The 12,614-nt window shown below is 41.0% G+C and overlaps 1 protein-coding gene across 2 annotated transcripts in view; it reads left to right on the forward strand.

Moving 5' to 3' along the window:
• The window catches only part of DPY19L1 (dpy-19 like C-mannosyltransferase 1), a 189,043-nt gene that overhangs the window by 138,384 nt on the left and 38,045 nt on the right, over positions 1–12,614 (forward strand). For both annotated transcript variants that reach the window (XM_075826937.1, XM_075826938.1), the window contains 2 exons: positions 2,367–2,468; positions 6,296–6,367. In XM_075826937.1, coding sequence (XP_075683052.1) covers positions 2,367–2,468; positions 6,296–6,367 — 174 coding nt within the window. The remainder of the gene's footprint in view (positions 1–2,366; positions 2,469–6,295; positions 6,368–12,614) is intronic.

Here is a 12,614-nt window from a genome sequence, read left to right on the forward strand (position 1 = left end):
TTTTACCTGCATTTTATAACCCAAAACCAGAATTGGATCCAGGAGAGCGGACCTATGAGGCCTTTCTTTATATATTTTTTCTGTTTAAGTTTCGTTCCTAGTTTTGGCTTAAACGCATTCAAAATCTGCACTGTGGGAACCCAACCTTAGGTCGGGTTCCCACGTAGCGTAAACGCTGTGAAATTTCCGCAATGGAATTCTGTGCGGAAATTCCTCAGCATTTGCAGTAGCAGCAAATTGAATGAGACTTTTAAAATCTCATGCCCAGCCTGCGGAAAAAAAACGCATGTCAATTTATGCTGAGTTTTTGTTGATTTCCTGTTGCGGGTTTTCCCCATTGAATTCAATGGGGATGCAAAACCCACAACAGAAAGCCAAGCTTTGCTACTTTTGCTGCGTAATCGCATTACTCCGCAAAAATCGCAACTCCGGAAAAAAAAATCATACTTCCCCAGAACGCTCTCCTTTTTCCTGCAGTCCGGCCTACTGGGATGACGTTTTATCCCATTGGACCAATGCAGCCAATCACAGTCACATGGCCTGCAACGTCATCGTAGGAGATTGGACTACGCGCAGAGAAGAGGGAGGGGGTAAGTATCGAGGTGTTTTTTGGTTTTTTTCAAGTGCTGCTCTCGGCAATGGAAATTCCGTTCGAAAAACGGCACCACAATGTGGTGCGATTTTTCGGACGGAGGGTGCTGTGGGATCTAAGTTGGGTACGCTGCGCAGTTTTTACACAGCGTATCCGATTCGTGGGAACCCGGCCTTGGAAGGCAATATCCCTTTATAATGTCTACATGCCCTAATAGGGCAAGTGGAAATGGATTGTCTTCATGAGACGTCTTCTTTAACCCCTTCCCGCTGCAGCTCTTTTTCAGATTTTCATTTTTTCCTCCCCACTTTCCAAAAGCCATAACTTCTTTATTTTTCCATCGATATGAGGGCTTGATTTTTGCGGGACGAGTTGTAGTTTTTCGTAGCACCATTTATTTTGCCATATAATGTACTAGAAAACGGGAAAAAAATTTGTGGGGTAGAAAATGAAAAAAACAGCGATTCCTCTATGGTTTTTTTGTTAACTTTATTCTGTGGGTCAATACGATTACGGCGATACCAAATATATATAGTTTTTTTCTATATTTTACTACTTTTACAAGTAAAAACCTAAGTGTAAAAAAGAAAATTTATTTTGTGTCACTAAATTCCAAGAGCCATAACTTTTATTTTTCCGTCGATTAAGTGGTATAAGGGCTTATGTTTTGCGGGATAAGCTGTAGGTTTTTAATGATACCATTTTGTAGTACATGTGACGTTTTTATCACTTTTTATTTCATTTTTTGTAGGAGATTAGGTGACCAAAAAATAGAGATTCTGGCGTTTACAGTTTTATTTTTTAAATAATGATATATTGTAATAGTTCAGACCTTTACGGACGCGGCAATACCAATTATGTTTATTTTTTTACTATACTCTAGGGGGAAAATGGGAAAAAGTTTATGTTTTTTTTTTACTATTAATTTATTATTTTTTTTATTTTTTTTTTACATAAACTCATTTTTACTTTTTTTTTTTTAGTCCTCCTAGGTTACTTCAACCAGCGATCCTTAGATCACTAGCAGGATATACTGAAATACTAATGTATTGCAGTATATCGTGATTCTGACAGGCATCTATTAAGCCCTGCTGGAGGAAAGGCTTAATAGGTGCACAAAGATGGCGGACCTGTGGGCCTTCATTAGGCCCCCAGGCAGCCATAGCAACCATCGACCCCCGAGATTGCATTGTGGGGGGCGCGATGAGCTGTTAAAGGGGGTCGCCCCCCTCTTTCTTACGATTTAAATGCTGCGGTCGTTATTGACTGCAGCATTTAACAAGTTAAACTAGCGGGATCGCGCTCGAACGCGATGCCGCTCGTTACTCTGAAGTGTCGGCTGTAACAAACAGCCGACACCCGCATCGTATGGAACTGGTTCACTCCGTGAGCCCGTTCCGTACTTCCCCTACCCGACTTTGGCGTATGGCTACGTCAAATGTCGGGAAGGGGTTAAATGGGAGGGGGGAAATATCCCAGTACCGAAGTGGTTACCCTAGATGGACATCTGGTGGTTATATGATCAACAAAAATTTGCCTCATACATTTCAGTAGTTTCCTTGGAGATACATGATAGCAAGGACCTCAAACTTTAACTAAAATGACATAACATTTAACTGAATAGACTAGCACAGTCATTCAATCTGTATGTGGCTGCCACCTTAACTTTGCCTTCTCTTGAGATAAAATTATGTTAATGTAATTCCTAACATTTTATACTGTCATTTTAAAATGTTTAATGCTTAAATACTATTTCTAATACTTTTCTTTCCAGGCACATATCTTCAATATACTCAAGTCAAAGTTTACAAGTTACAAGGATTTTGACACATTGATGTATACCTGTGCCCCTGAATTTGATTTTATGGAGAATGAGGTATGGTTTCAAAGTTAACATGTGCTAAGTTTTTGCCCTTTTGGACATGCATTGCTTTATAGAACATTACACGTGCACTAGCCCCTGGACCTCTGGTGTTGCTGAATAACATGATAGGCCGCAATCAGAATAGCCTGCAGGAAGACAAAATCCATATTAGATGCTACACATTTGAGGCAAATGTGTACTGTATGGTGCACACTACACATGACACACTTGCTTGCAGAATCTCTTTTCATTATGAGTTTGAGGGGCTTCTACAGCATATGTCAAATATACAATTTTCCTACAATTATTAGCTTAAACTAGGTTTACCTGAAATGGGATGAATTAGGCTATGTTCACATCTCAATTTTTGCCTACTTTGAATTCTACATCGGAAAAAGCTCCTGACATATACGTTAAACGTAGGATGTGACGGATAATAATAATCTTTATTTATATAGCGTCGATATATTCTACAGCGCTTTATAATTCAGAGGGTACATGTATAGACAATATCCGACCAAGTGACAAAACTAATTTACAGTTCAAACCAGAGGGGTGAGAGCCCTGCTCGCAAGAACTTACAATCTATGAGGAAATAGAGGTGACACAAAATGTAAAAAGTGCTTGTTATGTACAATGGTTCAGTCATCTTTTATACACATGAGGTAGTACACATAAAGCTGCGTGAGCCGGTCACCAGCCAATATCTGTGTATCATAGACGAAGTGCATTAGGGTGCAATGAGTGTGGGGGATACTGCTGAATGAAGGGATCAGGTTCTTGTGACTAATGTAATAGTGGGACCAAGGAAAGGAGTCCGTTATAGGCCTGTCTAAAAAGATGTGTTTTCGCGATAAAACTGTGTATGTGTGGAATGAATCTGATTGTTTTGGGTAGCGCATTCCAAATCTTGAAAACGGGAGTGTGAGGTTCGGATTAATCTAAGGTCGTTGGCAGAGTATAGAGCATGGGTAGGGTGGTAGACCAACATGAGGGAGGAGATGTAAGATGGTGCAGGACTGTGGAGAGCTTTGTGGGTGAGAGTAATAAGGTTACATTTTATTCTGAAGGGAATGGGCTACCAGTGCCGTGACTGACATAGGGTAGAGGTGTTGCTGTTGCGGTTGGTCAGAAAGATGAGCCAGGCTGCTGCATTCAGGATAAATTGGAGAGGGGAGAGTTTAGTGAGGGGAAGGCCAATTCATTATGAGTTATGCAAACAGTGGCATCCGTATCCCATAGGCTATGATGATATCCGTTTAACGGGTACGTCATGAACAATCATGACCCTGTCTATGACCTAACCATTAAAGGGATATCATTATAGTCAATGCATGACGGATGCCACTGTTAGGCATCCGTCACTGACCTCTGTTAAACGGTTACGTCGAGAACTCCAGTGTCATTATTGTCCATATAAAGGACAGTATCACTGGAGCTTCCCGATACAACAGAGGCCTCCTCATGTCAGCTCTGTGGAATTCCCCGGCATCCACAGGGAACCCTCCACATGAGGACTCTGGCTGAGGACACAAGCCCCCTTCCCGCCACGACCACAACACATTTTTTTGGCAGCCGGAGTCCCTGGCTGCAATGTGACAGGAAGCTACTTCACTGGAACTTCCCTGTGGTAGCATACATGGACAGTTGCCTCAATGGGGCTACTCCAGGGAAGTTTCAGTGATGTAGCTTCCCCAGGCTGACAAAGCAGCCGGGGACTGGCTTCTAACAAAGTGCTACTGTTGCGGCAGGAAAGGGGGGCTTGTGTGGAGTAACAGCCAGTGATCTCTGCTGTTGTCAGTAAACTCCAGTGATTACTGTTCACGTAGGGATAGTTAAGTCACTGGAGCTTCATGATGCATACGCTTAACGGTTTCCTGTGATGGATGCCATACAGTGGAATACGTCACGCATAGGGCCCCAAGTTTAAAAAAAAATTCATACTGCCCAGTATACGTTTTTTTGCAGGACGGATAACGATAGCAAAGACCTTCAAAGAAAGTAAACTAAAATGACATCAAATTAAACTGGATAGACTAGCCCTGTGCCGTTGATACAATTTAATTGTGGCTGATGTATACCAGCCTGACGGAGGCCAAAAGGACAATCAGTCAGGCTAATGGAGCCCTATGGACATGCTTAACATGTACGTTGGGAGCTTCTTCAAAAGCAAGCTAAATGTAGGGCATAAACTCTATGTGAATGGGGCTTTATATACATACAGTAAATGACATCACTAGAAAGATTTCCCCTGATGAAGCTGGTGTGAACAGGCATATAGCGTCAAGTCCTCTTTGTGGTAGACCTTTTATTCCTACCACTAATTTGGTGGCTATTCTTTGCAATAATCATTCATTTTTCTTCTGATCTGGAAAACTTTTGGTATTTGCACCATTAATAATTGTTCATTAATGACTTTGTATATCATTAAATATTTATTAACACTATAGTATATTTTTCTGTTGTTTATTTAATATCATTGGTGTTTGAGAAAGGCTCTAGAGGACAGTGCTGAAGCGTTGCACATGGGGCAATAAAGTACCCCCTTTTTTTCCACATTTACTACGGAGTGCTGCCTATTTTTTGAATAGTATATAGCTGGGATCTTGGTCTGTTCCCTAGGGCTTGCACCCACTCTTTACCAGTGCTGCTGGATTTGTTTGTTTTTGTCTAGATATATATAGATTGATATATAATTTGCTGCCGGGGTTTTACTTTTATCCCTTGGTTAAAAGCGACATATTTATATTTTGCAATGTTACAACCATTAGAGCAGGATAATTATTGTATCTTAATCGTCACTGTTAGGTGCGTTTATCATGGCACACTTGATTTTGCAAAATGTTTTTATATTGTTTTATAGTGAGAGTAAAGTTATTTTTGTACTGTTTTCTTAACTTTTAGTTGTGTGTGTCTTTTTTTTTTTTTCTTTGCCCGTTGCAACAATAATTTAATTTGGTCCTGATAGCACTCCATGTGTACCCCAATTTTTTGCGGTAGTGCTGTTATCAAACTTTGTGTGCATGGAGTAAATGACGTCACTAGAAAGAGAATAAAAATGTTCCATAGTCATACTAATAGCTTTAGGCTTTATTCAGACGAACGTGAATTACGTCCGTGCAACGCGCGTGATTTGCACGCGCGTTGCACGGACCTATATTAGTCTATGGGGCCATGCAGACATGTCCGTGATTTTTACTCAGCGTGAGTCCGCTGAAAAAAAGTCACGACACGTCCGTTCTTTGGGCGTTTTTCGCGCATCACGCACACATTGAAGTCAATGGGTGCGTGAAAACCACGCATGTCGCACGGAAGCACTTCCGTGGGACAAGCGTGATTCACGCAACAGCTGTCAAAAGGATGAATGAAAACAGAAAAGCACCACGTGCTTTTCTGTTTACAAACATTCAAATGGAGTGTCATAATGATGGCGGCTGCGCGAAAACCACGCAGCCGCGCATCATATGCTGCTGCCCCACGGAGCTGTTAAGTGGCTTTTGCGCACGCAAAACGCCGCGTTTTTGCGTGCGCAAAAACGCCACGCTCGTGTGAATGAGGCCTCAGAGTGTGTAGACTGTCAATTACTACTGTAAATATATTATACTTTTTCAAGTTCTGCAGAATTCAAACAGTATTCTGTTTGTAAGGTATTGAGAGAGCCAATCCTACAAAGCATAGCACATAGTGTTCTCATTCTTGAAGATGGAAATATTATGTGGCGCTCAATACATTATGTAATAAGGATAAGTTCTACATTCCATTGAATTTAGGCTTTGCATGTATGTTGTTTTTTTTAACTTTAGCAAATCTGTAGCAGAATCTTTCCATTTCTATTTTAGACACCATGGAGATATCTAAGGACACTGTTACTTCCAGTTGTTATCCTTGTGTTTTTAGTCATATGTGTTCGGGTAAGTACTAATAGCAGAATAACAGCTTTGAATCTGGAGAATGGAAAGGTACAAACAAATTCATTCAAGCTAAAATAAAATCTATATTCTTTTACGCTTGATATACTGTAAAAATGTTTTGACTTGACATAAATGAGACTTAACCCCTTCCCTCTTTAGCCACTTTTGACCTTCCTGACAGAGCCTCATTTTTCAAATCTGACATGTGTCACTTTATGTGGTAATAACTCCGGAATGCTTTCACCTATCCAAGCGATTCTGAGATTGTTTTCTCGTGACACATTGGACTTTATGTTACTGGCAAAATTTGCTCGATATGTTCAGTATTTAATTGTGAAAAACACCAAAATTTAGCGAAAAATTGCAAAAATTAGCATTTTTCTCAATTTAAATGTATCTGCTTGTAAGACAGGCAGTTATAATACACAAAATTGTTGCTAATTAACATCCCCCATATGTCTACTTTAGATTGGCATCGTTTTTTGAACATCCTTTTATTTTTCTATGACCTCACAAGGCTTAGAACTTTAGCAGCAATTTCTCACATTTTCAAGAAAATTTCAAAAGGCTATTTTTACAGGGGCCAGTTCAGTTGTGAAGTGGTTTTGAGGGCCTTATATATTAGAAACCCCAAAAAAGTCACCCCATTTTAAAAACTTCACCCCTCAAAGTATTCAAAACAGCATTTAGAAAATGTCTTAACCCTTTAAACATTTCACAGGAATTAAAGCAAAGTAGAGGTGAAATTTACAAATTTCATATTTTTCTGCAGAAATACATTTTTAATACAATTTTTTTTATAACACAGAAGGTTTTACCAGAGAAATGCAACTCAATATTTGTTGCCCAGTTTTTGCAGTTTTAGGAAATATCCCACATGTGGCCGTAGCGTGCTACTGGACTGAAACACCGGCCTCAGAAGCAAAGGAGCACCTAGTGGATTTTGGGGCCTTATTTTTGTTAGAATATATTTTAGGCACCATGTCAGGTTTGAAGGGCTCTTGCGGTGCCAAAACAGTCAAAATCCCCCAAAAGTGACCCCATCTGGGAAACTAGACACCTCAAGGAAATTATCTAGGGGTGTAGTGAGCATTTTCACCGCACAGGTTTTTTACAGAAATTATTGGAAGTAGGCCGTGAAAATTAAAATCAACATTTCTTCAAAGAAAATGTAGGTTTAGCGATTTTTTTTCTCATTTCCACAAGGACTAAAGGAGAAAAAGCACCGCAAAATTTGTAAAGCAATTTCTCCCGAGTAAAACAATACCTCACATGTGGTAATAAACGGTTGTTTGGAGACACGGCGTGGCTGAGAAGGGAAAGAGCGCCATTTGGCTTTTGGAGTTCACATTTAGCAGGAATGGTTTGCGGAGGCCATGTCACATTTACAAAGCCCCTGAGGGGACAAAACAGTGAAAACCCCAAACAAGTGACCCCATTTTGGAAACTATACCCCTTGAGGAAATTATCTAGGGGTATAGTGAGCATTTTGACCCCACAGGTTTTTTGCAGAAATTTTTGCAAGTAGGCTGTGAAAATGAAAATCTACATTTTTTCAAATAAAATGTAGGTTTAGCTAATTTTTTTTCATTTCCACAAGGACTAAAGGAGAAAAATCACCATAAAATTTGTAAAGAAATTTCTCCCGAGTAAAACAGTACCCCACATGTGGTAATAAACGGCTGTTTGGACACACGGCGAGGCTGAGAAGGGAAAGAGCGCCATTTGGCTTTTGGAACTCAAATTTAGCAGGAATGGTTTGCGGAGGCCATGTTACATTTAGAAAGCCCCTGAGGGGACAAAACAGTGGAAACCCCCCACAAGTGACCCCATTTTGGAAACAACACCCATTGAGGAAATTATCTAGGGGTATAGTGAGCGATTTGACACCACAGTTTTTTTGCAGAAATTATTGGAAGTAGGCCCTGAAAATAATAATCTACATTTTTTCAAAGAAAATGTAGGTTTAGCTAATTTTTTCTCATTTCCAGAAGGACTAAAGGAGAAAAAGCACCACAAAATTTGTAAAGCAATTTCTCCCGAGTAAAACAATACCCCACATGTGGTAATAAACGGCTGTTTGGACACACGGCAGGGCTTAGAAGGGAAAGAGCGCTATTTGGCTTTTTGAGATCACATTAAGCAGGAATGATTTGCGGAGGCCAGGTCACATTTGCAAAGCCCCTGAGGGGACAAAACAATGAAAACGCCCAAAAAGGGACTCCATTTAGGAAACTACACCTCTTGAAGAATGCATCTAGGGGTGTAGTGAGCATTTTGACCCCACAGATGTTTCATAGAATTTATTAGAATTAGGCAGTGAAAATAAAAACAGTCCTTTTTCTTCAATAAGACGTAGCTTTAGCGCAAATTTTTTCATTTTCTCAACAAATAAAGGAAAAAAAGAACCCAACATTTGTAAAGCTATTTCTCCCGAGTACGGCAATACCCCATATGTGGTCATAAACTGCTGTTTGGGCAAACGGCAGGGCTCAGAAGGGAAGGACCGCCATTTGGAGTGCAGATGTTGCTGGATTGGTTTCTGGGCACCTGTGGGCCCAAAACAGTGGAAACCCCCCAGAAGTGACCCCATTTTGTAAACTACACCCCTCAATGCATTTACCAAGGGGTGTAGTAAGCATTTTAACCCTGCAGGTGTTTTGTAGAAATTAGTGTGCGCTCAATGTTGCAGAGTGAAAATGGGATTTTTTTCCATAGATATGCCAATATGTGGTGCCCGGCTTGTGCCACCATAACAAGACAGCTCTCTAATTATTATGCGGTGTTTCCCGGTTTTAGAAACACCCTACATGTGGCCCTAATCTTTTGTCTGGACATATGACAGGGCTCAGAAGTGAAGAGTACCATGCGGAGTGGAGGCCTAATTTGGCGATTTACAAAGTATTGGTTCACAACTGCAGAGGCTCAGATGTGAAATAATAAAAAGAAACCCCTGATAAGTGACCCCATTATGGAACTGCACCCCTCAAGGCATTTATTAAGGGGTGTAGTGAGCATTTTCACCCCACAGGTCTTTTCCATAAATGAATGCGCTGCGGATGGTGCAAATTAAAAATTTATATTTTTCCCTAGATATGCCATTCAGTGGCAAATATGTCATGCCCAGCTTATGACGCTGGAGACACACACCACAAAAATTGTTAAAAGGGTTCTCACGGGTATGACGGTGCCATATATGTTGAAGGAAACTGCTGTTTGGGCACGCTGTAGGGTTCAGGGCCGAGGGAGCACCATTTGGCTTTTGGAGAGCGGATTTTGCTTGGTACTATATTTGTTTGAGTATTGCTGGTGTTTTATAATGTGGGGGTACATGTAAGCGGGGCGGAGTATATAAGGGGCATAGTCAGGTGGTATAAAAAAATAAAAATAATCCATAGATGTGTGTTACGCTGTGAAGCAATCCTTTCTGCACAGGCCGGTGTCGCACTGATAAATGGTGTCATTTCTTATCCCCCTTTTGGTCCACACTCCGCGCCTTTGTAGTTTGGGGAATTTTGCTGGGAAAGTATTATCCTGGTATAATACGGGCACCGTCGCTTCCATCGGATATGATTGGGCCCTGCCTTCCTGGTTCCCTAATTTTAGGTCCTTGATAAATCGCCTCTTGAAACAGAAGAAATGTTCTCCTCGGGCACAACTGCATATTTTTTTATTTCCTGACTTATTGGAGCCATAACTAATTTTATTTTTCATAGACGTAGCGGTATGAGGGCTGGTTTGTTGCGGGACGAGCTGTAGTTATTATTGGTACCATTTTGGGGTACATGTGACTTTTTGATCACCTTTTATCCTATTTTTTGGGATGCCAGGTAAACCAAAAAACGCAATTCTGGCACAGCTTTTTTTGGTTTTTTTTTATACAGAGTTCACCACGCATTATAAACTACATGTTACCTTTATTCTGCGGGTCAGTACGATTCTGGCGATACCTCATTTATAGAACTTTTTCATGTTTTACAACTTTTTGCACAATAAAATTACTTTTGTAAAAAGAATGTATTTTTTCTGTCGCCAAGTTGTGAGAACCATAACGTTTTAATTTTTTTGTCGACGGAGTTGTATGAGGGCTTGTTTTTTGCGGGACGAGCTATAGTTTTTATAGGTACCATTTTTGGATACGTGCGACTTTTTGATCACTTTTTATTGTAATATTTGTAGGGCAAAGTGACTAAAAAACAGAAACTCTGGTAACGTTTTTTACGGGTTTTTTTTACGCTGTTCACCGCGTGCAATAAATAATATAATATTTTGATACCTCCGGTCGTTACGGTCGTGGCGATACCAAATACATATGGTTTATTATTATTTTTCAATAATAAAGGACTTGATAAGAGTAAAAGGGGGATTGTGTGTTATTTGATTACTTGAAACTTTTATTGTTTTCAAACTTTTATTTTTTGCACTTTTTTTTACACTTTTTTATACTTTTCTTACACTTTTTCTCAAGTCCCACTAGGGGACTTGAAGGTCCAACGGTCAGATTTTTTTTTTTCTAATACATTGCACTACCTATGTAGTGCAATGTATTAGATCTGTCAGTCATTCACTGACAGCAAGCCGTTTAGGCTTCGCCTCCCGGCGGGGCCTAAATCGGCTTCCGTAATGGCAGAGCAGGAGACCATTGTGTCTCCTGTTGCCATAACAGCAGTCGCCAGTCCCGATTGCCTGTCAGGGCTGGCGATCTGCTTGTAACCGCTACGATGCAGCAATCGCTTTCGATTGCTGCATCGAAGGGGTTAATGGCAGGGATCGGAGCTAGCTCCGGTTCCTGCCGTTACAGGTGGATGTCAGCTGTACAGTACAGCTGACTTCCACCGCTGATGACGCCGGATCAGCTCCTGACCCGGCGCCATCTTGCCGGCAGCTACGGAAGCCGATCAGGCTCCGCCGCCGGGCGGATCTTGACCGGCTTCGGTGCTAGGCAGACCGGGAGGCCAGTATTAGGCCTCCGGTTGCCATTGCAGCCACCGGAACCCCGGCAATTTCATTACTGGGGTTCCGATGAGCTGCAAACACCTTAAGTGCAGCGATCGCGTTTGAGCGCTGCACTTAAGGGGTTAATGGCGGGGATCGAAGCTAATTTCGGTCCCCGCCGTTACAGTCGGATGTCAGCTGTAAGATACAGCTGAGATCCGGTGATGATGGGACCGGCTCAGCTTCTGAGCCGGTGCCAAACGTTTGACGTACATGTACGGCAAGATGCGGGAAGTCAGTACTTTCCATGACGTACATGTACGTCAAATGTCGGGAAGGGGTTAATATTGTCGCATTATCAAATAATCTGGGTTATAGGACTGCTGTTGAATAAAATAAAAAAAATTATAAAATTTACGTTAATAAAGAAGGCAGAAAATGATAAAAAAAACGAAAAATATTGTTCCATATTTTGCATTCATATTTTGTTATCTTTACTCTGTGTTCTGGTGCCTTGTTTTTAACTGAGGTTCACCACAAATTCTCATTTCACTGACAAAATAGCAAAAAAATGTTTCATGTAGAAGAGGATGTACCCAAGTAAAAATTGTCTCAGTCTTCCATCCAAAAATATTTACCCATTTTCTATCCATCTATCGATTTTTATTTGTCTGTCTGTCCGTGCTATCTATCTATCTATCTATCTATCTATCTATCTATCTATCTATCTATCTATCGATCGATCTATCTATCCTAGTGCAACTAAATGAAATTGAGAGTCCTGAGGTACCAGGAGAGGCATGGTTTAAATAGCAATAGCAAACAATATTACATCTGAAATCTTGTTATATGTTACGCTTCACATTCTCACTTTCAAAGGGTTTTCGGAGTTCAGAAAAAAGTGGGAAAATGCCCTAAAAAATTAATAGACCCATTACTCGCCTGCTAAATCCACCAGCGTTCCAGCGCAGCCACTTCTGTGCTCTCTGCTGCTCTTTTGTCCACAGTGCTGCAGCGATGATGTACCCACGTTATTGATGCAGCCAATCACTGGCCTCAGTGGTATACGGCACGAGATCGCTGAGGCCAGTGACTGGCTGCAGCGATTTTGTGGGTATACGGGGCACATCATCGCTTCAGCGTTGTCAACAAATAGCGGCAGGGAGCACTGAAGCGACTGCGCTGGAACGACATGAGGATCTGTTATGGGAGTAATGGGTCTATTATTGTTCAATGGCATTTCCACCTCTTTTTTTCCAAATCCCCTTTAATTCAAGATATTTTTCTTTTGACAGCAGAGAAAGTTGGAAAC

The sequence above is a fragment of the Rhinoderma darwinii genome, chromosome 5 (assembly GCF_050947455.1).
Source record: "Rhinoderma darwinii isolate aRhiDar2 chromosome 5, aRhiDar2.hap1, whole genome shotgun sequence".
Classification (NCBI taxonomy): domain Eukaryota; kingdom Metazoa; phylum Chordata; class Amphibia; order Anura; family Rhinodermatidae; genus Rhinoderma; species Rhinoderma darwinii.